Here is a 27133-nt window from a genome sequence, read left to right as displayed (position 1 = left end):
CCAGGCATTCCTGCTTCCTCATCCCAGCCCCTGGCCTCACGAGGAGCAGACTGCTCTGGCATCCCACACTGACCCCCAGGACTTGGCATTTGGCTGCACTGAATTTCACAGGACTTTTTCCAGTGACGTTCCTCCCGCTGGCTGAGAGCAGCTGGAATTTTTATTTGTTTAAATGCACTCCTTGACTGGATTTAAACTTTACAGCTTCACCTTTTCTGGCTTATCTTCCATACAAGACCCAGAGTCCGTCTCCTTGTCCCAGCTGTTAACTCTTCCCTGGCAGGGTGGGCAGGCCCTGGCACAGGGTGCCCACCCTGGATCCCTGGCAGTGCCCAAGGCCAGGCTGGGCACTGGGGCTGGGAGCAAACTGGGATGGTTTGGAAGGTGTCCCTGCCATGGCAGGGGTTGGAATAGGATGGGCTTTAAGGTGCCTTCCCACCCAAACCATTCTAGGATTCTGTGAATTAATCTGGAGGAGTTTAATTCTTTAAGTGATGTTTAACTGATAGTTTAATCCTTTCCTAGCTCATCCCAGAGAGAGAGGGATCCTTTCCTTCACTCAGGACAAACTCCTGTAAAATATGTCCACAGATCTCCACTCACACCCTCATTCTTTTCTCTCTCCTCAAGTTCTGTACCCACTTGCCAGCCCCTTCCCCCAGGTTGCTCCCTCCCGCTGGCTCCTAGCAGCAGGACAGTGCTGGAGAAGCCTGACCCACCCCAGCAGGGTTTTGGGATCTGTGATTCCTCCCTCCTGCCACGGCCAGCAGCTGTCACAGGAGCAGTTCTGAGTGGTTTCACACAGCTTTGGCGTTGGCAGCACGGAGCTGCTACTCACTGCTTGTCACATCCTACATCTGACTCGCCTGGTTAACTCCTCCACTGCTTCTCCTGCCAACTGCAGCTCAGCTGATGGAAGAGAAGAAGGCTGGGGAGGGAAGAAGCAAAGAACCTGGCGTGTTTCCCTTTGTGGTGCTTTTTTTTAATAAATACTACAGCTGCCCTTTCCCCTGGTTAATGGATTCTCCATTCATTATTCAGAGATAACTCCTAATGGCTGGAGATTAGAGCTGGCTGAGGCAAACAGGAAATGAGTTGTGGCTCTCTGGGTGCCCACCAGGGCTGGATCCTGCCTGGGCACAGGGCAGGGGCTCCCCAGCCCTTTGTTCAAACCTCTGGGAGGTGGCAGCAGGCTCCAAAGCTCTGGCTGTAGGCACAAACTGGCTCGCTCTGCCAGCTCACGTGAATGTGGGCGAGGATTATTGAAAACAGCCAAGGAGAACAAGACAGGGAGGGAGTTTGGATGTTCAGCTCTGTGAAGACAAAGGAGGCTGTCCTGTGGGACTGGGGGAAGGAGAAGCTCAAGGAAAGTGAAAAGTCTCTTTGAATTATTTTCATGCCAACATTAAAATATGCATAAGCTGTATCATATTAGAGGTTTAACCTAGAGAGAAAGGAATTTCTGGGACAGCTTTCCAGCTGACCTGGCAGAGACTAAAGAAACCTTAAAATGTATTATGATTTATTGATGAAAGATTTACACGGCTGCAGCGAGGAAAGATCAGATCTGATGATTTGTGAGCATCCTGCCGGTCCACGTGGCTCAAAATGAAGATCTTCAACATATCAAACCAAGTAATTCCTAGCAAAATAATCCCAAGAATTGTATTACTGTCCCACTGTTGTTACTTTTGCAGAACTGTGCAGCCCAGTGTTGCACTGGAGGGACTGGGGAACACCAGGAGCTGCAGTGACTGGGCTGAGGATTTCCCAAAGGGAAAAGTGTCCCTGGCTCAGCACTCCTGGCTGGGATCAACCTGGGCACGGAGGCACATCCAGCTGGGAGGGGGCACCAGGGGCTCAGGGCTGCCTCAGTCCTGCCCAGCACCTTCATGCCCGGGCTGGGAGGGCATTCAGGTACCCTCAGCCAGGGTGGGAGGATGTGCTGGAGGGCAGGAAGCTCTGCAGAGGGATCTGGACAGGCTGGAGCCATGGAAAGGTGCTCAGGCCTTGGCAGGGGCTGCCCAGGGAGTTTGGAGTGCCCTGCAGGTCTTAAAAAAAGCCTGGATGTGGCACTCAGGGCTCTGGGCTGGGGACAAGGTGGGGACTGGCACAGCCTGAACTCCACGGCCATGAAGGGATTCTCCCACCTCAGTGATCCTGGGGTTCTGTGCTCTGTCAGGTACTTCATGACTGGCAAATTTCAGCTTTTCTGAGTAATATTCAGCCAGGAAAACATTCCCAGAATTCACAGGATCACCAGGTGGGAAGAGACCTCCAAGACCATCGAGTCCAACCCAGCCCAAATACCTCAACTAAATGCTGATGACACACCCAGGCTTTGTTAAACACACCCAGGGATGGGGACTCCACCACCTCCTTTGCTGCCATCCCAGAACTTTATCACCTTCCTGGGAAGAACTTTTCCCTGATATCCAGCCTGAATTTGGTGCAGTTGAGGCTGTGTGCTCTGGTTTTGTCAGTTCCTGGAGAAGGAGCCCAACCCCAGCTGAGCACAGCCACTTTCAGGAGCTGTGGGGAGTGCTGAGGTCACCCCTGAGTCTCCTTTTCTCCAGGCTGAGCACCCCCAGCTCCCATAACGAGAAATCCATAATGAGAGAATCATCCAACTGTTTTATAGGACTGCCATGCCAGAGGAACATCTCTCACCTCGAGTTCCAAAAGGCCTCAGCAAACAGAATTAACTTCTAGTCATTCTAGGGGTAATTGCAGAAAATAATGAGGCTGATGGCACCTGGGAGTGGAGGAGTGTGCAGCTCTGGTCACCACAGGCCCCCTGAACACCAGAACCTGCCCACCACAGGGAATTCCCACCCCTGGGATGGCTCAGGGTGGCCACACCACACAGTTCTTTTTGACACGAGCTCACTGCTGAGTTAACCAAGATCCTGAGGACATTCTCTGGCCATGTAAATGTGTTGCCCGCAAAGATGCACCGAGAGAAAAATGTTATTTTATAGTCCTCCACACAGCCAGGAGCTGCCCACTGAAGACACAAAGCTGTTCCTAAAATTAGGAATCAGTCAGGAAGACTGGAGGAAAACAGGCTGACACACAAATGTCATTGAAGATAGCAGAGCTGGAGGAGCAGCTATGCAGGAAAAAAAGAAAAAATGAGGTTTTTAGCTGCCAGTTGCATTCCTTTGAGCCTGTGCTCTACCTGGATGACAAACCCAGCTCTGCTTTTTGTGTCTCCTGACAAGCCCCTCAGGCTGTACCTGGGCAGCCCAGAGGTTTTCCAGCTTCCATTTCCCGGTGGGTAAGGAGTTCTGGAAGCAGGGATCCCCTCGGTGGATTTGGGAGTCCAAACCTGACCGTGCTCTTGTGAAACCCCTTGTGAACCTGTCCATGGGCACCTGCAGCTACCCCTGCATCCCATGAGGAGTTTCCCAGCAAAACTTCATTTCCTGGTGTTTTCCACAAGCCATTTTCCAGCCTCAGGCCAGAACTGATGTTCTGGTGTTGGAAAAAGGCAGCAAGTTGTATCAGACCCTCCCCACGTGTTCAGGAAATCCAGGATGTTCAAGATGTGCTCTGCCATCACAAAGAACCCTCATTTTTCCAGTTGCTCTTCCTAAGAAAGTCCCTTTCTCCCCAAACCTGTGTTCTGTGGGGTTGCCACACTCACCTCCTGCCCACACCATCAGGAAAATCCCATTTCATTTCTCAATGGCTCCGTTATGTTAATGAGTTCTGGGAACTCAGGGATGCCAAAGCCTTTTGGTTTCCATTTCACAACAACTCTACCCGAGTTCCTGAGTGTGTGACAGAGATACCACACTCAATTTTTAGCTCCACTACCCTGTCCCTTTGAAGTCCTTCAGCAAAGCCAGCACCATCTTTTCTTGGCTCTCTCACTCTGGTCCTTCATTCCTTCCCTGCACCATGACAGAGTTAATTAATCTTCTTCCAGCCATTCAGCACTGCAAACCCCTCCAGCTCCTACGCTTTGTAAGAGTTTCCATTCCCAAATGTGCATGAATTCCTTTCTCCCCAGCTCCTGGAGCAGCCCATCACTACTGACTGTCCCAGCAGCAATTCTCCCAGCGAGGAGCTGGACAATGACCCAGCCAAGGAGATCCTCAGTTCCTGCAGGATCTGAGATTCCACCCAGAATCTGACACACAGTGCTGGATCTGCCCTGGATGGGCTCATTTCCTTGGAAGGGCAGTCCAGGACCATGTCCCACCCTGCTTCTGGCAGTTCTCCTGGTGGATCTGCTCTGGACAGGTTCATTTCCTTGGAAGGACAGTCCAGGACCATGTCCCACCCTGCTTCTGGCAGTTCTCCTGGTGGATCTGCTCTGGACAGGTTCATTTCCTTGGAAGGACAGTCCAGGACCATGTCCCACCCTGCTTCTGGCAGTTCTCCTGGTGGATCTGCTCTGGACAGGTTCATTTCCTTGGAAGGGCAGTCTAGGACCATGTCCCACCCTGCTCCTGGCCGTTCTCCTGGTGGATCTGCCCTGGATGGGCTCATTTCCTTGGAAGGGCAGTCCAGGACCATGTCCCACCCTGCTTCTGGTCGTTCTCCTGGTGGATCTGCCCTGGATGGGCTCAGTTCCTTGGAAGGGCTTGAGTTCAGCCTGACCTTTGTGTTCTTTAGTCCTAAATATAATTTCAGAGGTCAGGGCATGTCTGTGAGGGTGTCAGAGGGCCTTTCCCACACCCAGGAGAGGTAAGGAGCTGTCCTGCTGTGTGGTGTGGTGCCACACCTGAAGGGATTTGGACAAGCTCCAGAAGTGGCCCACGGGAATCTCCTGAGGTTTAAGAAGAGCAACTGCAGATGCAGAACATGCTCAGGTTTACACAGGAAATGTTTCCCTAAATCCATGCCCTGCTCGCTCAGTTGCTGCCTTGCATTGTTCTGGGAATGCTGCACAGCTCCTGCAAGTCTGGAGGGAGTTCAAAGGCAGGAAGCAGTGGGGAAATAGAGATGCACTGCACAAAACACCTCCACAAGACACTGAGCCACTGCTGGGCAAACTCCTGCTACAGGAAAAGCAGGAAACAACAGTGAGATTTTTTTTTTTTTTTTTCTTTAGGAGTTTCATTTTCTGCTTTCCAAGTTTCATTTCGAATGTACAATCTGAATCTGGTAGAAACAAGCAGTAGATTCAGGCCACAACTTCCCAATTTGGTGACATTTAAAAGTTGCCACTGTATAAATCTCAGCTCACCCAACTCCACTTCCCTAAGGCACTAAACCCCACAACCTCTACAGCTTCATTACATCTTGCTCTTTACAGCTGCATTAAATATCCTCATTTTTCTGTATTTTCTGTTTTTACATTTCATCAATTTCTTTTTAAGTTTAATCATAGAGTCACTGGATGTTTTGGGTTGGAAAGGACCAGAAAACTCATCCAGTGCCACTCCTGCCATGGCAGGGACACCTTCCACTGTCCCAGGGTGCTCCAACCCTCACTGTCCCTGGCCTTGGGCACTGCCAGGGATCCAGGGGCAGCCCCAGCTGCCAGGGCCTGCCCACCCTGCTAGGGAACAATTCTTAATTATTCCCCAAATCCCATCCAAACCTGCTCTCTGTCAGTTCTCACACTTCCTCGGGGTGCTGCTGACAGGAAGGCTCCAGATGCCCTGCTTAGGAAGGATAATGACTCCTGCTTATCCTGGAATGATTATCCTGGGATGGCTGGAAAGATCAGTGCTCCCCCAAACTGGAAAACACCCAGCTGCATCTCCAGATGCCAACGTTACACAGCCATGGGGTTTTTGAGTGGGACAAAAGGGACAAATCCCAGCTCAGAGCCCTTCCTTCAGCGAGCTGGAGAATGCAGATGTGAGCAGGGAGCCCAGCCAGCCCCACGGGCCAGGAACAGCCCCTGGCTCTCCTGGCCTGAGCTGGTGAAAAGCCTCTGCTTCAAAGCACAGAAGCTCAAAGGAAGGAGCTGAGGCTGTGCCTCTTGTCACACAGAACCTCTCCATGCTGAGCATGGAAAATTCCAGCCCTGCTGCAGCCCTGGATTGCATTTTCTTGCTGACACAAAGCAAGGCTACGAGTCAATTTATAGCCACGGACTGGAGGCAACTCCTAATTTAAAGATTCCAGTTTAAAACCACTTCCCACTAAATCACAGCCTGTGAGGATGCTCTCCCCACCACCACAGGAGCTTTGCCAGCAGCCTGACCCCGAGAGCAGCCAGGCCCAGTGGTTACAGCACTGCAACTGCTGCAGAAACACTTGTGGAGTGGAGTCACCACTGTGGACACAGAACACAGCTGCAGCCCTGCAGCCCTGCAGGGAATCCAGAGAGAGCAAACCCCCCCAGGAACACCTGCTGCTGAAGGAAGCTGTGTGTTACTCACCAGATCTGTAGCTTGATCTTCTTTCCTTGTAATTCAACAGTTTTAATCTTGAAGTCTATCCCTAAAATAAACAAACACATAAATAAGTAATTAGTGTTTATTTATTAAAAAAAAAAAAATCGATTCCACAAGAACTCTGAATGGCTGAGGCAGAACAGGAGATTTTTTTTTCTTCTTTCACTGAGCTGCCAGGTAAAGCAGGGATGTCCAGGGACACGGAAATGGGAAGGGAGCTGGGACACAGCACAGCTGGAACACCCTGAGCAGGAAGGAGCCACAGGGACCATCCAGCCTGCTGCAACCCAAAATGCAGGGAACTCTGAGAACTCTGTAAGCCAAAGCTTAGAATGAAACACAGGATTTGATCTGAGACCTCAGCAAAGGCTTCCAGACTTAAGTGCTGAAAGAGAGAATGTGGATTTATAATTTAAAGCAGGGACAGTCTCGGAAAGGTTAGAGTTTTAGAGTTTAAGGTGTAAAATAATAAAGTAATTACAAAGGTAAACAAGAAGTTTAGAAGGCAGTACTGGAAGTTTTTGTGTCACAACACAATTAGCTAAGAAAGCTTACACTGTAACATAAGTCCATAAGATGAAATATTTAAGGATTGGGTCAAAAACAGAAGTATCCTTATTAGCAGTGTTACATCAGTCAATAACTCCTTAAAAAGTCTGGTAACTAAGGGTCTTGAGACCTTCTGAGCCATGCTATAACAATGTAAGCCAAACTCACCCTTCCTGCCTATGTACAAAATAAGAACAAAATGACATTATCTAAAATCTCACAAGTCCCATCTCTAACTTATTTAAAACTCCTTCAAAAATCCCCATCCAGTCCAACTCCTGGCCCTGCCAGGACACCCCAACAACCCCCCCTGTGCCTGAGAGCGTTGCCAAAGGCTCCTGGAGCTCTGGCAGCCTCATTCCACATCCCCAGCTTCCACAGGGATGCAGAACGGTTCAAGCCACTTGAAGCTTTAACCAGCAAGAAAAGGAGAATTATCAGAGCTCAATCTCCTTGTCCAGACCCTCAGGCTTGGGTATGGGACAGGCAAAGCCAGGCCCTGGCAGAAGTGTCACCAAGGTTCTGAGAGCTCAGCCAAGCACAGAGCATGAAAAAGCTTTTTACTTTCGATACCAACACAGAAAGTCCCCAGCTGCCACATCCACAGAGCTGTAAAACACCTCCAAACTCCCCTGGGCAGTTCCAAGGCTGAGCTCCCTTTCCAGGCAGAAATTCCTGCTGCTGCCCACCCTGAGCCTGCCCTGGCCCAGCCTGAGCCCATTTCCCCTTGTCCTGTCCCTGTTCCCTGGAGCAGAGCCCGACCCCCCCTGGCTGTCCCCTCCTGGCAGGAGCTGTGAGAGCCACAAGGTCCCCCTGAGCCTCCTTTGCTCCAGGCTGAGCCCCTTCCCAGCTCCTCAGGAACTCTCCAGCCCCTTCCCAGCTCCTCAGGAACTCTCCATTCCCTTCCCAGCTCCCTCAGGAACTCTCCAGCCCCTTCCCAGCTCCCTCAGGAACTCTCCAGCCCCTTCCCAGCTCCTCAGGAACTCTCCAGCCCCTTCCCAGCTCCCCCAGGAACTCTCCAGCCCCTTCCCAGCTCCCCCAGGAACTCTCCAGCCCCTTCCCAGCTCCTCAGGAACTCTCCAGCCCCTTCCCAGCTCCTCAGGAACTCTCCAGCCCCTTCCCAGCTCCCCCAGGAACTCTCCAGCCCCTTCCCAGCTCCCTCAGGAACTCTCCAGCCCCTTCCCAGCTCCCTCAGGAACTCTCCAGCCCCTTCCCAGCTCCCTCAGGAACTCTCCAGCCCCTTCCCAACTCCTCAGGAACTCTCCAGCCCCTTCCCAGCTCCTCAGGAACTCTCCAGCCCCTTCCCAGCTCCTCAGGAACTCTCCAGCCCCTTCCCAGCTCCTCAGGAACTCTCCAATCCCTTCCCAGCTCCCTCAGGAACTCTCCATTCCCTTCCCAGCTCCTCAGGAACTCTCCAGCCCCTTCCCAGCTCCCCCAGCCCCTCCTGGGGCTCCGTTCCCTTTCCTGGACACGCTCCAGCCCCTCCAGGTCTCTCCTGGCAGGAGGGGCCCAGAGCTGCCCCAGGATCCAGCCTTCTCTTCCCAAAGCTGCTGCAGCAGAGCAGCAGGAACGCTCCAAACCATCCCCTCAAACTGCTCTGACATTAATTAGATGCCACCATCCTGGCTTTCGATTCCAATCAGAGAATGCCACTGATCATTCCTCATGCTTTCCAAAAACCTGTTTATATTTAGACTTTTTAAAAGGCAGCAGCTGCAATCCCAAACTTCCCTCCCAAATCTACAAGGTCACTTTATACCAAACAAGATTGAACAGAATTTATGAAATGCACCATTACATAAGAAGTTTGCATGGGAGCTCTGCCTTGAACTCCTTTTAGCCAAGACCCAGCACACAGAACTTCCTGAGCCCAGAAATTCCCAGTTCTGGGCTGGGCACTAGGAGGACATCCCCGGAGGTGTCCCAGGAATTCCTGGATGTGGCACTCAGAGCTCTGGGCTGGGATTTGATGATCCTGGAGGGCTTTTCTGACCTGAAGAATTCAGGGATTTAAAGGCCTGCAGTGACTTGAGGGCAAGGCTGGGAATTAATCCTGGGACCTCCCACCCACCCCAGGGCAGAGCTCTTTGTTCTCTAGTGAGCCCAGCACTGCTGCATCCCTCACGTGAGATTACACTTATGAATCAATGCAGAACTATCACACAAACGTGACTGGAAATACAAACCTGCTCAATGATTGATTGCCAAGATCAATCAAACAAAACTGCCCCACATCCACCCAGCCCTGCATTTTTCTCAGCATTTTGGGGAGCTGTTTGCTGCCACGTCGTGTCCCTAGTAACACAACCAAACAAATGAACACCTAACATGTAAATGAAATATTTTATATGGTGACAGTTACTTCTGGGCTGTGCCCAGATGCAGGAGAATGTTTGAAAGCCACTTTTTATATGTTAAGATAAAGTAAATTATTAACCCAGCCAAAGAAATTAACTCTTCTCTGCACTGAGAGGGATTTAGCCAACTGCAGTATCTGGGGATAAAATAAATCTCTAATCCCATGTTATACTCAGCTCCCATTCCAATATAATACCAGTTCAGCCTTCAGAACAGAAAGGTTGTTATAAATAACAATCCATTTCCCTGGAAACACCTCCAGAGGAGTTCCAACAGACTGGCAAAAGGAAACTCCTGCATGGCTGTAGTGTCTGTCCAGTCAGGCTGTTGACAACAAACAGCAGAAACACAAAAGCTTCCCAGGAAACAGATTTGGGGAGGTTTCCAGGAAAATTCACTTCAGGAAAGGGCTGAAGAGGGTAACAAACCTGACTGGCTGGAGAACAGACATCTCGTCATCACGGGAGGATAATGAAAGAGCTCATGAATTAAAGATGAGCATGAAATTACTCCCTCATTAACTGTGAGATATTTATCACCTTCAGCAGGGCAAGCTGGAATTCAGGGGAAAACCTGGAAGAGAGTGGGCCAGGCTTACAAAACCCTTACAAACTCCAGATGTTCCAAGTAGGATAGGGAAATGTTTGCTACCCTTCAGCACAGCTCACAGCAGGCAGATCCTCAGGGCTCCCAGCTCACTTCTGCATTTCCTTCCCATTCCCAGTCCTCCACCTGCTGCTTAGAGCAGCCTGGGGGTGTTGGTGGGTGAGGCTGGACACCAGAGCCCCAAATTTACAATGCCCTGAACCCCCAGTGTGGCACCAGGACAGGGGGGATTCTGTCCCTGTGCCAGGTGAGCCCACCTGCAGAGCTGTCCCATGCCCAGGTGAGCCCACCTGCAGAGCTGCCCCAGCCCTGGGGATTCCAGCAGCACAAGGACCTGGAGCTGCTGCAGAGAGCCCAGAGGAGCCCCCAGAGCTGCTGCAGGGCTGGAGCCAGGCTGGGAGAGCTGGGGGGCTCACCTGGAGAGGAGAAGGATCCAGGGAGAGCTGGGGGGGCTCACCTGGAGAGGAGAAGGATCCAGGGAGAGCTGGGGGGGCTCACCTGGAGAGGAGAAGGATCCAGGGAGAGCTGGGGGGCTCACCTGGAGAGGAGAAGGATCCAGGGAGAGCTGGGGGGGCTCACCTGGAGAGGAGAAGGATCCAGGGAGAGCTGGGGGGGCTCACCTGGAGAGGAGAAGGATCCAGGCAGAGCTGGGGGGGCTCACCTGGAGAGGAGAAGGATCCAGGCAGAGCTCAGAGCCCCTGGCAGGGCCTGGAGGGGCTCCAGGAGAGCTGCAGAGGGACTGGGGACAAGGATGGAGGGACAGGAGCCAGGGAATGGCTCCCAGTGCCAGAGGGCAGGGCTGGCTGGGAGATTGGGAATTGGGAATTGTTCCCTGGCAGGTCCCAGGGAATGGCTCCCAGTGCCAGAGGGCAGGGCTGGCTGGGAGATTGGGAATTGGGAATTGTTCCCTGTGAGGGTGGGCAGCCCTGGCACAGCGTGCCCACCCTGGATCCCTGGCAATGCCCAAGGCCAGGCTGGACACTGGGACACCCTGGGACAGTGGAGGTGTCCCTGTCGTGTCAGGCGTGGCACTGGGTGGGCTCCCTTCCCACCCAAACCAGTCTGGGATTCTGGGATTGCACGGGCCCAGGTGTGACAAACCTGAACTCAGCTTTAGAAAGGACAGAAGCACTCACAGAGTTCCCGGTCAGTGCAAACACTGCCCTGCCACAAACACGGAGTCTGCTGTGCCAGCCAGGGCAGCCAGGGCCAGGAGCAGCTCCAGGGGCTGCCAGCTCACACTGGGCACTGAAGTCGGGCCCCTCCATCCCACAGCCACAGGGAATGCTGCCCACAGCCCCTCCTGTGCCTGTGCAGGTTCCAACCTTCAATGTCCTGGTGGATACACAGCTACTGGCTCAAGGGATTTGTGTTCCCAGCTCTCTCAGATATAAGATGTTAATGAAGAGCCAGGAGCTGCATCAGCAGAACAGCTTTAAGTCCATAATCGTTTCCATCTCACTTTACACCTTCCCAAACCCCTGGCAAGATCCCCCTTGTGCCACTAAATCACAAAGTGACTGTTCTGGACAAGTGACAGACCCACGGCCACTGGTTTGAAAACGTTATTTTCCAGTCCATTGCAGAGCTACAGATGATGAGCCGGCCTTTTCACACAGCCCGAATTTTGTTTGCATTCCTTCCAAACAAAGCCCCCATTGAGCACGGGGAGGACGCTGGGCGGGAGGAAGCAGAATGTAGGGCAGGAGGAGGGAGCTGGAGCTTGACAGGCATCCCGCAGGGACATCCCATCCTGTAGGGACATCCCATCCTGAAGGGACATCCCATTCCATCCCACAGGGACATCCCATCCTGCAGGGACATCCCACCCTGCAGGGACATCCCATCCTGTAGGGACATCCCATTCCATCCCACAGGGACATCCCACCCTGCAGGGACATCCCATTCCATCCCACAGGGACATCCCACCCTGCAGGGACATCCCACCCTGTAGGGATATCCCATCCTACAGGGACATCCCACCCTCCAGGCACACCCCACCACACCCTCCAGGCCCACCCTCTACACCCAGCTCAGCACATCCCACCCCAGCCAGGCCAAGAGCAGTGCAGGACCGACTGCATTTGGTCTGAAATTCATTAATAATTGCTGTGCACACACTGCAGCAGCACCACGCCTGCTCAGCTCGGGGAAGAAAAGCCAACGTGGGCAAATTCATCCTCAGATTGACCAGGAAATGGAGCTGGGGAGGGAACGGAGCCCCAGGAGGGGCTGGGGGAGCTGGGAAGGGGCTGGAGAGTTCCTGAGGGAGCTGGGAAGGGGCTGGAGAGTTCCTGAGGAGCTGGGAAGGGGCTGGAGAGTTCCTGAGGGAGCTGGGAAGGGAATGGAGAGTTCCTGAGGAGTTGGGAAGGGGCTGGAGAGTTTCTGAGGAGCTGGGAAGGGGCTGGAGAGTTCCTGAGGAGCTGGGAAGGGGCTGGAGAGTTCCTGAGGAGCTGGGAAGGGGCTGGAGAGTTCCTGAGGAGCTGGGAAGGGAATGGAGAGTTCCTGAGGAGTTGGGAAGGGAATGGAGAGTTCCTGAGGGAGCTGGGAAGGGGCTGGAGAGTTCCTGAGGAGCTGGGAAGGGGCTGGAGAGTTCCTGAGGAGCTGGGAAGGGAATGGAGAGTTCCTGAGGAGTTGGGAAGGGAATGGAGAGTTCCTGAGGGAGCTGGGAAGGGGCTGGAGAGTTCCTGAGGAGCTGGGAAGGGGCTCAGCCTGGAGCAAAGGAGGCTCAGGGGGACCTTGTGGCTCTCACAGCTCCTGCCAGGAGGGGACAGCCAGGGGGAATTTGGGATCTATTCCCAGGGAACAGGGACAGGACAAGGGGAAATGGGCTCAGGCAGGGCAGGGCAGGCTCAGGGTGGATGTTGGGAGCAATTCCCACCTGGAAAGGGCTGTCCTGCCCTGGCACAGCTGCCCAGCCAGGGGGGACTCCCCATCCCTGGAGGGATTTAAAAGCTCTGTGGATGTGGCACTTGGGGACATGGGGCAGTGCTGGGGATAGTCTGAGAGCCCTTTTCCAGCCTCACTGACTCTACAATTTAAATCTTGCGTGTTCCAGCTGCCCAGCTTTGTGCCACAGGCTCTGAGAACAGCCTGGATTTTTAAGTGTGACTCCAAGAACAGCTCTCAGTACCTGAGTTGCCATGGCAGAACTCGGGGCACACGCCTGAGAAGCAGCAGGAGGTGCCTGCATGGCCGTGCCCACATGGGTTCCTCCCAGTGCTGGGTCACTCTGAGCAAGGTGAATCCTCAGCCAGAGCTTCTCCAAGAGCCTCAGCTGACTATAAAATCATGGAATGGTTTGGGTTGGAACTTTAAAACCCATCCAGTGCCACCTTCCACTAGCCAAGGTGCTCCAAGCCCCAGTGCCAACCTGGCCTTGGGCACTTTCAGGGATGAGGATGGAGATCATTGTTGGATTATCTAGCCTGCAAATTTGCCAGCTATAAATGAAGTCACTGTAGCACCAAAACAGAGTTCAGTTTTTGTTTGGGTTTTATGTTTTAGTAAGGTGAGGAGCCAAGGCTTTCCCTGCCAGCTGTGTATGTTTGTGTAATCCTTGTGTTCTTTTTCCTGCCAGCTGTGTATGCTTGAGTAATCCATGTGTTCTTCCACAGGTATCCACAGAGCTGGAATCCAGCAGTGCCAGCGTCCCAGGCCTGGGGTTTGCTATTGCCCCTCCAAAATAAACTCTCCTGACTGATCTTGTGCTTCCAAAACCTCTCACACCAAGTGAAATCATTGTCCCAGCAAAGTCCCAGTGCTGGGGACAACACCTGGAAAAGCAAACACTGAGGCCTTGTTCTGTGCTGAAAAGTGAAGGAGGGAGAAAACAGTTCCTAGAAAACCTCAGGGAAGTTGTACTGGCACTAAAGATGTAGGTTTGGGATGGTGTTCGTGCACACTGTGCAGCTTTGAATCCCTTGCAGGAGAAATGTTTTGAAAGACTTAAGTAGGAACTGAGATCATTAAGAGCTTAATTAAAAGCAGAACTCTCAGCTCCTGCCTGATGCGCTTGTGCTGGGCTTTCCTTGGAAAGAGAAAGTGGATTTACTGCTGAAGCTTTCTTACGAAATAATTAATAATTATCTTAGCTGATAACCAAGGTTAAGGGCTGCCTGCTCCGAGTAAATGACACTCTGAAGCATTCAAGAGTCTTTGCAAGAGCTGCATTGTCTTCCAAGAGTTTAGAGCTCTGCACGTGACATATTTGCAATATTTGTTACTGGGAGGGCCTGGAGGACAGCAGGAGGAATTTCTCCCTGGAAAGGGTGGTCAGCCTTGGAAGGGGCTGGAGTGCCCATCCCTGCAGGTGTCCAGGGACGTGGCACTCAGTGCCCTGGGCTGGTGACAAGGTGGGGATTGGACACAGCTTGGGCTCCATGGTGTTTGCAGTCTTTTCCAAACCCAGGGATTCTGGAACTCTACACTCAGGTCAATCCATCTCTCTCTACACTCGGGGGACCTCGGCATGAAATTGCTGACTTTAGAAAGACCAGGCAAAGCTTTCCAGCCCCAAGTTAATCTGGCAATTTTAAAAGTTCCCAGGCTTAATTATTGCTGCTGTTGTCAGTTCTCTTTTATTTTTTTTTTTAATTTAAATAAAGGCATTCTGGGGCTGTTTCCTGGGCTCTGTGTAAGCTCTAAGCACACCTGGAGGATCCCAGCTCCACGCTGACTCCAGGTATGGCACAGCCTGTGCTCCTGGGATTGCTGTGAGCCCTGAGGTCTCGTTCCTTCACACTTTGTGAAGGGGAGAGTTGTTAATTCAGTGAAGACAGCAGCAGTTTCCTTCTGCCTGCCCAGGCACTTCCTTCACACAAGAATTCCCAAAAAGTGAGGCAGCAAGGACAAGGTTTACACCTTCCTGTGGCTGTTAAAGCACTTCTTGAGTTGGATGGGTGGAGGGAGATGTTCCAGGCCAGGCTGGACAGGTCTTGAAGCAATCTGGGATTGTGGAAGTGTCCCTGCATGGCACGGAGCTGTAAGGTCTATTCCAACCCAAACCAATCCCTGATCCATCCTATGATTAAACTGCTCAGCTTCAACTCCTGCAGCCCCTCCCAGCTCCTTGAGGTGTCTCCTTTGCCTCATCCATGGCAGATAAAGGAACGGGCCTCCATCAACCAGTGCCACTTGTAAGAATCACAGCTCTCTTCAGGAAAGAGAATCTGAAGCCATTCCCGGCCTCATCCTTTGTCAAAGGCCTGAGGGAAAGGCTGAGTTTTATTAGGGAGCCAAACTCAGCTGACGTGGGAGGGAGTGGGAAGCTTTAGGCTGGCTGGGACAAGCCTTGGCACTCCTGGAAATTGCTCCTGCAATCAGGCTTTGCCACCTCTGGGAGCCAGCAGAGCACCCAGCTGCAAAGGGGAGGAACTGCCAGGACAGGGAGATGGAACACCCACTGTCCTCCCCCAGTCCCAACAACTTCTCTAACAGGAGCATCTCTGACCATCAGAGCTTTGGGAGCCCTTCTGTCCCAGGAGAAAACTTCAATAAAACAGCACGAGGGGTCACTAGGCAGCCCCAAAACTCACTTCAGTGAAATCACTGACTGACAATGAAATCATGAGAGAGATTGTGATGAGGAAACCTGAAAGCTTGAGATCACCTGGCTTCTTTTAAACAGTACCAGGAACTTCCAGATTAAGGAATTGACACTTCAGGCCGTGGCTACACTTTCTAACAAAACATTTATTCATCAAGAGTGAGGCACTGCACTGCATTTGAACTCTTCCTTGTGTTCAGCCCTGATCACGTGCAGCACGGTCAGGTACATGGGAAGGACAGTGGGAAGAGGGAAAGGCAGCTGGATCAGCAACAAAAATCCAGGGATGGAACCAACACAAGGAGCCTGTGGATGCTCTGGGTCCGACAAGATGCAAACACATGGTGCTCCTGGTTTAAACCCAGCAGGCAGCAGGAATTCTGCTCGTGGGTTTGCAGGAGGATGCCCCAGCTCCACAGCCCCGCACACACCCTGCTCTGGGAGCTCAAACACACTTAATCCCCTGAGTAAACAGCAGAGTAACTCAGTAAATGCAGCAGCTGCTCCTCCTCCTCCTTCAGGGGAGAGCCCCTGCACAGGCAGCTCACCTGCTGCTGTGTGTGTACACAGAGCCAGCACACACATCCCTGGGAGAGCAGCCATTCCTGCATGGATCCTTCTGATACTTACATGTGGCCATGATTTCTTCAAGGAAATATAAAAAAATAGCGTTCACCGAATCCCAGAATGGTTTGTGGGGAAGGAACATTAAAGCTCATCTTGTCCCACTGTGTGCCATGGGCAGGGACACCTTCCACTGCCCCAGGTGGAAAAGTTGGTGTTGTGTTTCCAGGCATCAGAAGCCCTGTCCAAGCTGGCCTTGGACACTGCCAGGGTTCCAGGGGAAAGCTGTGCTAGGGCGTTCCCAAGGGGAATATTGGGATTCCTTCCCAATAGCCCTGTCCTTTGCCCACGGGAAGCCAACCCCTGTGTCCTGGCAGTAGAAGCCAGCCAGGCACGGAGAGCAGGGCACCCAGGAGGAATCTCCAACCCCAGAACACCTGGATCAGAGAAGCCAAGAGCTGCTGCTGGCCTGAGACAAGCCCACACAAAGAGCTGCAAGGCAGGTTATAAATAATGCAGGGCCCCACCACAGGCAGGCAGCACAGCTCGGGATCTGCCGGGCCACGCTGCACATTCCCAGCCCTCCTCAGCACAGCCTCCTCCCACACTACTCAGACCAGGATTAAAGCTCTCCAAAGGACTCCAGCTCGTGGTACAAACTGACAGGGGAGTTCCCTCCCAGCCTCCCAAGCTGCAGTGACTCAGGACTCGGGGCAGGATGGGCAGTTCCTGCCTGACTTGTTCAGAGCCCAGCGCCTGGAGCGGGAGCAGAGCTCGGCACAGGGAGCAAAGGGGTCCCAGGAAATGAAGAGACTCCAGCGACCCTGGGCTCCCACAGCTGTGGGGAGAGGCAGGAGCAGCCTTGGGAACAGCTCAGAGAGCATCAGTCATCACAGGGACACTGGAACGGCCTCCTGGCTGTCTTTGCTCTCCTCTTCGACACCTTCAGTTCCATCACTTCTGACATCCCACCACCAGGAGGGCAACAAAGAACTCACAGCATGAGTCAATCATGGATCTGTGTGTTAGCAAAGCAGAAATTCAGTGAATTTTCGGTGAATTCAGGTGTTTCACCCTCTCTGCAGGAAGTTTTTGCCAGTGCAGAGTGTGCAAAGCAGAGCTGCAGCAGGAACTCACTCGTCCTGCTCTGCAAGGTTTCAAGTCGTGACAGCTCAGCACTGACAGAGCACCTGAAGCTGCATCTGAATAAAGTCAGCACATACCTCACATGAAGTAAAGTAACACACACCTCAGCTGAAACCTTGGGAAATGTGCGCTGAGCTCAGTTACAGAACACAATCATGGAATTGGACTGACAGAGCACCTGAAGCTGCATCTGAATAAAGTCAGCACATACCTCACATGAAGTAAAGTAACACACACCTCAGCTGAAACCTTGGGAAATGTGCACCGAACTCAGTTACAGAACACAATCATGGAATTGGAAAGGACCTCTGAGATCACCAAGGCCAACCATTCCAGTGGTTTAAGAAAGCTCCACAGGGTAGGAGAAGCTCCTCCCTGAAGGTGCAGGTCCTGTCTGGGAGCCTGGTTTGGATCAAGCTGGGCTTGGCAGGACCACGAGAGCAGAGTCAAGTGATTTAATTGCTTTAATCCCACCAGCCACAACTGATGACATGATCGGTGTTAACAGTTTTTTTCCCATCCATCCAGTCCCTGGTGCCAGCCCTCCCATCCTCAGCCCATCACCCAAAGGCATCTCATTCCCCAAAAGCTCTCTCATCACCCACTCACCAAATCAGCCCTTGCACTCTGCTTTTCCCCCTGAACTGTCACCTGGGCAAACATTCCCTGCTCTAGCCCGAGGTCAGCAGCCTCCATCCATCCACACCACGGCAGCAACAGCTACACAAAAGGGTTTTTCTGGGTAATATTCACAGCAGCAGCAGAGAAACTCCCATGGGAACAGCTGAACCCAACTGCTGGGGATGCACAGGACCTGCAGTATCCTGAAAATTGCTATTTTGTAGAGCAGGTATCAAGAACAGGAATTATGACTAGATCTCACTCTGTAAGGAAAGTTAAATTAAAGACTCTTATCCAGTGACATGTGCTAGCATGAGAGTGTGTATCTCCAAAAAAAAAAAAACCAACAAAAAACAAACTTATTTATTTCCAGCATCTATTTTTAGGAATGCAGTAGATTCCCAAAATCCAAACGAAGCACTTCAGCTTTTAACACAAAATTTGCTAAATTAGAGATGCTTAAACCCAAGTGTATTTCCTTTCCAAGAGGCTGCTCAAGCTCTACCAGCCCCTCTTAGTGACCCCCTGGCTCTGTGCTGAGCCCCCATTTCCCAGCACTTTATAAAACTGCCCCTCCAGGCCCAGATTCCCCAATCCCACACCAATCCAGAGGAACTGCAAAGCCAGGACACACCAGCAGCACCAGAGCCAGATCGTCTCCTCCCAATTAATCTATTCTTAACGAAGCAGATGACAGTCCTGTGAGACAGCAGCTCCTGGGGGTGACCTACATTCCCCTCCTGGATGCATCTGTGTGCCTCAGTCCCTGCCACACATCCCTAGCAGGGTACAGGGAGATCTCATTTATGAAAACCAGCCCTAACCAGCCCATTAGGGATCATGAATATTCATTTTGGTGATAAATCCAGTACTTCTATCCCCCCAAATTCCAGGCTTAATCCCCCCCAGACAATAGGAGGCCGTTGTTTTCCAGCCTGACCTGGTAGCTGGGAATGGCCACTTGTTGGGAGTTCATCCACATCTCCACTGCTGGAAGAATTTGGGGATCTTCCCAAACCCATCTCATATTGCCCTCACAGCACCAACCAAATCAGAGATGAGCAGCACTCCCAACTGCAGGACTCAGAGCCCCAGGAAACTCACAACTCCCTAACTGGAAATTCCTTTCTGAGTGCTCCTGCTGCCACCAAAGCAGCAAAGGAGCTGTGAGCAGGTGAGATCTCTGCCATTGGCCTTTTCAGGGATGCACAGCACATGCAGGGCACCAAAACTCACTGCAAGTCTCCACTGAAACCTGCTCCGTGACTGTTTTTGAGATTTGTATGAAAAATCATAAATGAACACCTGAGGTAAGTCACTGCAAAAGGCAGTACTGCTTCCAAGAATTCTTTAAGAGCACTTGGCAGCTATGTTAAAAAATATCAAAAATATGAAGTGACCAAGGAGACAGAGGTGGTGGGAGCTGTGTGCTCCCTACACAGCACCTCCATGGCACAGAGGATCTTTCACTGCTCATCACCTAAATTAAATTATTAATCACTTCCAGGAACAATCCTTGACACCTCCTTTGTTCCACCTTATTCCCTCCAACTGGGAGAAGTCCATTACCTTGATTTTACACATTGGATACTTGCAAATGTAAATAATTTTATCAGCTGAACATGACTTTTTTGTTCTTAAAAATACAGATTCTACCCACACATTTAGATCTGGGAAGCCACAGGGCTCTAAGGAAGTAGAGTATCAATACATCAGGGATTCCTCAAGCAGCACTGCTCAGGGTTGATAGATCGATTACAATAAGTGCTGTTCAAACCCACACCTGGGGTTAAAATCCAAATAATCAGGAAAGGTGGGAAAGGCCCTGGTACCACACAGCACACAGGGAGCTGCCTGGGAGGGATTTCCAAATGTCCCTTCCTCATTTCTGACGACACACAGGGCCTTCCCAAGAGCTCCACATCAACCTCAAGTTCCAGGTCCCTCGCTCCATCTGCTGCAGGTGTTTTAATACTGACCTGGACACAAACTGCCAGTCATGAAGTTTGTACTAGCCTTTGCAAATAAATTTCAATTTTTCTGTATAGTGAAGGTGACAGCTCCTCCAAGGGAGGATCTAAGGCGTGTGAGCTTAAAACCATTAGTTAGAGGTGGCTGCCTGGGGGGCTGGAGAGAAAGGGGACTCAAGGGACTGAAGTTAAAGCCCCAAGAGCTCAGACCAACCTGTGGGCCACGGCTTTGTGGCACAGTTTGATGTGGTGGTTTGGTTCCTGAGCCAGCGCTCTCCGTATCAGAGCGTGGGCAAAGTTTGGGAGATAACCAGGGAGAGGAACAGTTGCCATAAAATTGAGCATTTCCCATAAAATGGAGAATTTTCCATAAAATGGAGCATTTGCCATAAAATGTAGTGTTTTCCATAAAATGGACATTTCACAGAAAATGGACATTTCCTATAAAATGGACATTTTCCATAAAATGGACATTTCCTATAAAATGGAGAATTTTCCATAAAATGGAGCATTTTCCATTAAATGGAGCACTTGCCATAAAATTGACATTTCCCATTAAATGGACATTTGCCATAAAATTGACATTTCCCATTAAATGGACATTTGCCATAAAATGGACATTTCCCATTAAATGGACATTTCCCATAAAATGGAGCATTTGCCATAAAATGGACATTTTCCATAAAATGGACATTTGCCATAAAATGGAGCATTTGCCATAAAATGGAGCACTTGCCATAAAATGGACATTTCCCACTAAATGGAGCGTTTTTCATAAAATGGGAGCGTTTTCCATAAAATGGACATTTTCCATAAAATGGACATTTGCCATAAAATGAAGCGTTTTCCATAAAATGGACATTTGCCATAAAATTGACATTTTCCACAAAATGGACATTTCCCATAAAATGGGAGTGTTTTCCATAAAATGGACATTTGCCATAAAATGGACATTTCCCATAAAATGGGAGCATTTGCCATAAAATGGACATTTTCCATAAAATGGACACTTGCCATAAAACGGAGCATTTCCCAAGCACTGTGACCTGGACACGAAGGGACAGCCACTTCCAAGAGCTCAGAATCCACCATCTTTAACTCCACTGTGCACTCAGCAGGTGTGCCACGGGTTTTGGGAGCAGTGAGTGTACCTGGCGTCCCAGCAGATGGACACTGGGACCCCAGACAACAACAGAGCTTCCGAGACAATTCCAGAACTGCTGGGGCTGGAAGGGACCTCTGGGGATCCTCCAGCCCAACCAGGGTCACCTGGAGCTGGTGGGTTTGAAACATCTCCAGAGAGGGACTCCACATCCTCGCTGGGCAGCTGTCACCCTCCATGGACAGAAGTTCTTCCCCACGTGGAGGAGGAACTCCTTGAGCTCCAGTTGATGGTCACTGCACCCTGTCCTGCCACTGGCACCACTGAGCAGAGCCTGGCACCATCCCCTGGCACCCCCCTTGGAAATATCAGTGTGCACAACCCCTGAGGGGCAGTGACTGCTCATGGCCAGGCACTGAGGCCATTTCTGAAGGCAGAATACGGAACCTCCTCATCCTCTCCTCCCCAGCTGCCCTCAGCTCACAAACATCACTGCAGCTTTTGTCCAGGGAGCTCTCACTTACCCACGCTCCCCCCAGGGAAGGGGTTTCAGAAATCACATGAAAGCACGGCTCAAATCTATGAGTAAAAACAATCTCTGTGCAGAAAGAAGGCTCCAGGTTCCTGCTGACACCACCTACACTGTCACTAAGGTCCCCAAGACCACAGCTTCAACACAAGCAGTTATTTCTTCCAGAAAAAAGAAATTTGATCGTTTTGTTATTCCAGCCGCTAAACCTTACACAAGGCTCCCACAAACAAAACAAAAGAAAATGAACAAAGGAACTATTTTAGTGATGTTTTATGCATACCAAGAGACAAGAGAGACAATAAGGTTTTTATTCATAAGGTACTAAGGGGCAAAAAAAGGAAGTGAAGCTCTAGCAAGAAAAAGAACTTCCTTCAGAGCTGTTCCCATGCAGCAGTAACGTCTGCTCAGTGTCAGTTAATTCCAGGTTTGAGGGCTGATTTAATTCCCTGCCATTACATCTTTCATTTTCCAATATACTCAATTAACTCTGGTCCAGGCCTTCACCAGCCCATATTTTCAGGGAAGCAGCTGCATCTCCTCATGAATCCCACTGTCAGGAGCCCATCAGGTCCCACACCCAAAATCACAGCAGGGAAAAGTCTGGACTCCAGACAGCCCAGTCTGCAATTGGAATTCTACTCTAAACCACCAAGGACATGAATTAAATATGTTCAAGTTCAATTACAGCCAATTAAATCAGTTTTCATGCATGTCTCACCCTACTTAAGCTATATTTGTTAGCTAGAAAATAAATACAGTACATGAATCTGCCTTCACATAGACTGCTATTTATGAAACACAGAATTTGTCACTACTTGCTGCAATGGTAATTTTGCCCTCAAAATACATAAAAATAAAATTCAAGTTAACACTTATCCTGGCTAATTTATACTCAGCAGATGGACACGACAGATAATACATAAATGAAGGGAAGTGAATTCATTCAGAAAAGCATCAGCTTCACCAAAGAGGAGATCATTAAAGGATTCAGCCACTTGATTCACTGCCATGGAACCCCAGAACAGTTTGGGTTGGGAAGGATCTTCCAGCTCAACTCGTTCCATGGGCAGGGACACTTTCCCCTGGACCAGGTTGCTCCAAAAGGACTCATGTGACAACTGACTGCTGGAAAACCTGTTTGTGTTCTTACAAACACAAAACAATCCCATTATTTCTGAGTGTCCCAAGCCAGGCTGCCCAGAGCAGAGAGCTCTGTCACTGCTGGCACCAGCACTGCCACCCCACGTGTGACCTCGCATCACTCCTGCTTACAAAGGGGACAGGCTGGGAGCCAGCCCTCGCTGGGTGACATTTCCAACAGGGAATGGCTGATTGGGGACACACCTGCTCCCTCCCCAGGCTCCAGAGGCCCTGCAGGATGTTCCAACACTCAAAAGCAGCTGCCACACCACCGGGGGTGCTCCCAGCTACTGAACAGCAACTCACACGTCAGGAAAACCTTCCATTTATTAACCCCTCTCAGCATCAATAACAAGCGTGGCAGCAGGTTCTGATCTTTGGTTCATACCAAGTTCTAGCAGTCTGTAAGGCACACTCCTAGATCTGATGTGTAATTCCTACACATCAGGGTAATGGCACAGTGTGACCGTGAGAGATCCTGGCGGTCAAGAGTTGCAACACCAGATTTTCAGTTCCCACCCAAGCTTTAAGTTCTTTAGCAAGTGAGAAGATGAGTGGCAGAGCTCTCCAGTTCATCAGCAAGGAAAAATCTTGAAATAAAGGCCCATTGTTATGGTATCGCCCCAAAGCATCACATTTATCAGGAAGTTTTTAGTTGTGATTGATACTGCAACAGTCTAACTGAAATCCCAGAAAAAGCCTGAGAAACAGGAAAAACGTGCCTTTGAAAATGTGGAAACAACTGGAAGAATGTCACACAACACACCTGGAATTAACATTTCTTGCTATCCAGAGCACTGGCATCTCCTGACACAGCACTGGAGGCTGTGAGACTTGTTTGAATTTTTCAGTTTGCTTTATTCTGCAAGAAGGTTCACAAAACCCCAGAATGGTTTGAGTTGGAAGGTACCTCAGAGCCCACCCAGTGCCACCCCTGCCATGGCAGGGACACCTCCACTGTCCCAGTGCTCCCAGCCCCAGTGTTCAGCCTGGCCTTGGGCACTGCCAGGGATCCAGGGGCAGCCCCAGCTGCTCTGGGAATTCCATCCCAGCCCTGCCCACCCTGCCAGGGAACAATTCCCAATTCCCCATCTCCCACCCAGCCCTGCCCTCTGGCACTGGGAGCCATTCCCTGGGACCTGCCAGGGAACAATTCCCAATTCCCAATCTCCCAGCCAGCCCTGCCCTCTGGCACTGGGAGCCATTCCCTGGCTCCTGCCAGGGAACAATTCCCAATTCCCAATCTCCCACCCAGCCCTGCCCTCTGGCACTGGGAGCCATTCCCTGGGTCCTGTCCCTCCATCCTTGTCCCCAGTCCCTCTGCAGCTCTCCTGGAGCTCCTCCAGGCCCTGGGTTCTGGGTGTCCCCACTGGTGCTGAGGACAAAAGGTGGCTGACACTGATCATAACAGGGAGAACTTGATCTGGATAGTGGGGAAAAGTTGTGCTGCAGGTGGTGTGTGACAGGACAGAAAAGCAGAGAGGTGCTGGCTCTGCTGTGCTGGGGGCAGTGAGAGACCCCAGACAGCCCAAATGACCCCAGCCCTGCTGTGAGGTGACAACCACAGAGTCTGTGCTCCACAGGCTGCCTCAGTCGTGCTGCTGGTCCTGGGTGCCAGGACAGGACCTGAGGTGGGGATCCCATTTCCCAGCCTGCAGAGCTGCTCTGGATCCCAGCAAAAGCCCTGCAGGCAGGGGAGATTCCTGCTGGATGAGGTCTCCCTGTGATCCTCAGAGCAGCTGATGGTGGCCACCGGCTTTGGAAGAGCTCCTAACCCTGCGGGTGGGCGAGAGCAGAATGAGCAGGCGACAGAGGTGGCGTGGGAAGTCCTGCTCTGAGCAAGTGCAGGTGCTGTCACCCAGCAGCTGCCAGAGGTGACACAAGGACTGTCGGCGCTGTGGTTTGGCACCCTGGGGCTTGTGGGGCTGCTGCTCCAGCTGCTGGCAGAGCTCTGCTGCAACCTCAGCTCTTTTCCTGTAAATCCTGGTGTTGTTCTCTGACACAGTCTGTGGCTGGACTAGAGCTTGGAACAACCTGGGATAGGGGAAAGGGGGTGGAATAAGGAACATATTAAATGTTCCTTCCAACCCAATCCAAACCCAGGCAGCTCCATCTCCGGGTCTCTGGCTGGGACAAGGTCTCAAGCACACTGGGACACATCCCTGAGGCTGGGGTCACATCCCCCAGGCTGGGGACACATCCCCCAGGCTGGGGACACATCCCTGTGATGTGACCACCTCAGCTGAGCAGACACTGCCAGCCTAATGGTGCTGCAGGTGGAGTTTCTGAGCCCCTCTGAAGGAACACACAGCACTTCTGCTCACTGAAACAGGAATGAGGCACAGCAGACTTCCAGAGAACTCACATTCCTGGTCCATGCTGTCCTGGACAGACCAACAGGAAGCACAAATCCCAAAGAACTAGACAGGATTTACTTTGCTTTTAGCAGAGATTTGTGTAGCTAAAATAACTAACTTTGCTGTTTACTGGGAAGATCATAAGGTTCCCTGGAGATGAAAGCCCTTCCCAGCACACTCAAGGAATCAGGAGTGTTGGAGGGACTCCTTTAAGCAGTAATTAGACAGCTGTGCTGAGGCCCCACATCTGAGCTCCCTCTCAAGTGACAGAGGCACAGGCACGTCCTGCCACGTGCACAGGGATGGAGGTGACAGCTCAGCTTCTCAGGAGCTCCTTCTGCCACAGCAATCCCACCCGGAGAAGGGAGAGGGGAGGGAGGGTGAGCCACAGCCTGCAGCAAGCCTTGGAAGGTGTGAAAGCAATGCTGCTACCTGAGGAACTGGAAGCTTCTAGGTACTGCTACCAGCACTCCAATGAGCTAAGTTCAGGCACTTATTAAAGATCTGCAGGAATGAAAGTGCAAAGTGGTGGCCTCAGGGAAGTCACATGCCCAGGGGATTTGGTGGTGAGGAAGAACAGGTACCATGGCCTGGTTGGAAGGGCAGGAGATGACACCTGGCATGTAAATATGTCAGACACCAATAGGTGAGTTCCTACATCCAGGTGCCCAAAGTCAATACGTGAGCACTTGGAGGGAAACATAAAATCACCTTTACTGTAGAAGATTACAATGCTGGTGAGACCCACTTAAGACACAACCATCTCAGGGGCAGAACAACTTATTTGGGACCAGGTACAACCCAATGTTGTCAGGAAACTGAGGCTCCCATAAGGTGCAGCTGAGCCATGACAAAGCCCAGCTTTCCTGAACCTTCCACAGATCCAGTGGCTGGTACCGTACCCTCAGCCAGCCCAGGTCAGCCCCACCTGGACATGCTGACTCCTGAACTTACCAGAGCACCACCCACCTTTGGAACCACGGCTTTCAAGGGTTCTGAAGCTCAGATCTCAGGCCAGGACAGCCTCCCCAAGCACGCTGCTGATCCCAGCCCCTCCAGCACCAAAGGAACTCCCAGTACACAGCAGCCACACCACGGCCATGGTTTTGGGAAGAGACCATTTGCAGCATTCCTCCTAGTCCAACAACAGTTTCAGTGGGTCCAAACATGAAAGCACACCAATTTGAGAAGCATCCTTGAGGAAAAAGCTGTACAGGTATGGATCTAACTGCAGAAATTCCATACCTATTGGCTCTCAAGCAAGGCGGTGTCTCTCTGGGAGCATCAAGCCAGATTTTGGAAATGAGACACAAACGAGTGCTTCTCCAAGTTAGAGGGAACAGTCACAATCCCAGTGGGAGAGAAAGCCTGGAGTTGTTTTAGCTACAGAACAGAACCAAAACATGCAGAGACTTTAGTTAAACCCACACAAGACTTGTAGTCAAACCCACACAGAGAGGAAAACCCACACAGCCGAGCTGCACTGAAACACCAGACGTTCAAGACAACTTGCAAGAGCAGCTCTGGTCTCTTCTCTGTTCTCCAGGGCCAGGCAGGGAATTCCCCCAGCACCAGGAATTTGACAAGCTGGTTCTTCACAAAGCATTTCTCCACTACCTTCCCCCCTTGTAAGAGTTACACAAACCAAGGCTGAAATCCTTCTCTACTTTTTGCTCCATGACTTTTTTGATGGCACAACAGGCTGCCACTCCTGGAGAATCTGTGCAACCTGCTCTGCTCCCTTGTCCTGCCTGGGCATTTCTCAAGCCCAGGTGAGATGAATTTTCCTGGCAGAGCAGCCCTCTGCCAGCCACCATCCTTCTTGAGGCTCTCCAGCTCACTAACAAGCAGGGACACGCTGGCTTTCTGTGCTCCAGGGAGGAGAAGCAGGCAAGCTGTGGGTACCCAGGGTGGGGAGAGCCCACGCCCTGCTCCAGGGCTGCAGGGACAGAAGCAGGGCCTGCCAAGGCAAAACCCCTCACAGGCAGCACTGCTGGACTACAGGCAGCAGCATCTGCCTAAAACCCTTCAAGTTAGGGTTGATTCTTCCTGTTCCTTGATGAGGTTTTCATCAGTAGGCTCTCAATCGATACCCTAATTAAATATCAGTATTGACTTGAAGAGTGGAAAAGATCAAGCGTTTTTCTCAGGATAAAGAGAATTGTTGAATCACAGGATGGTTTGGGTGGGAAGGAACCTTAAAGCTCATCCCATTTCACATCTTGCTATGTGCAGGAACACTTTCCACTATCCCAGGGTGCTGCCAAGTCCAACCTGG

General features: G+C 51.3%; 1 protein-coding gene across 1 annotated transcript in view; it reads right to left on the bottom strand.

Annotated features, from left to right (window-relative positions):
* The window catches only part of RAB10 (RAB10, member RAS oncogene family), a 43424-nt gene that overhangs the window by 7651 nt on the left and 8640 nt on the right, over nucleotides 1–27133 (bottom strand). Inside the window, exon 2 of the mRNA XM_077782495.2 lies at nucleotides 6348–6408. Within this exon, the coding sequence (XP_077638621.1) occupies nucleotides 6348–6408 (61 nt within the window). The remainder of the gene's footprint in view (nucleotides 1–6347; nucleotides 6409–27133) is intronic.

Source organism: Lonchura striata, chromosome 3, assembly GCF_050655825.1.
Source record: "Lonchura striata isolate lonStrDom1 chromosome 3, ASM5065582v1, whole genome shotgun sequence".
Classification (NCBI taxonomy): domain Eukaryota; kingdom Metazoa; phylum Chordata; class Aves; order Passeriformes; family Estrildidae; genus Lonchura; species Lonchura striata.
The sequence above is the reverse complement of the archived record's forward strand: the minus strand, read 5'-3'. Positions and strand labels throughout refer to the sequence as shown.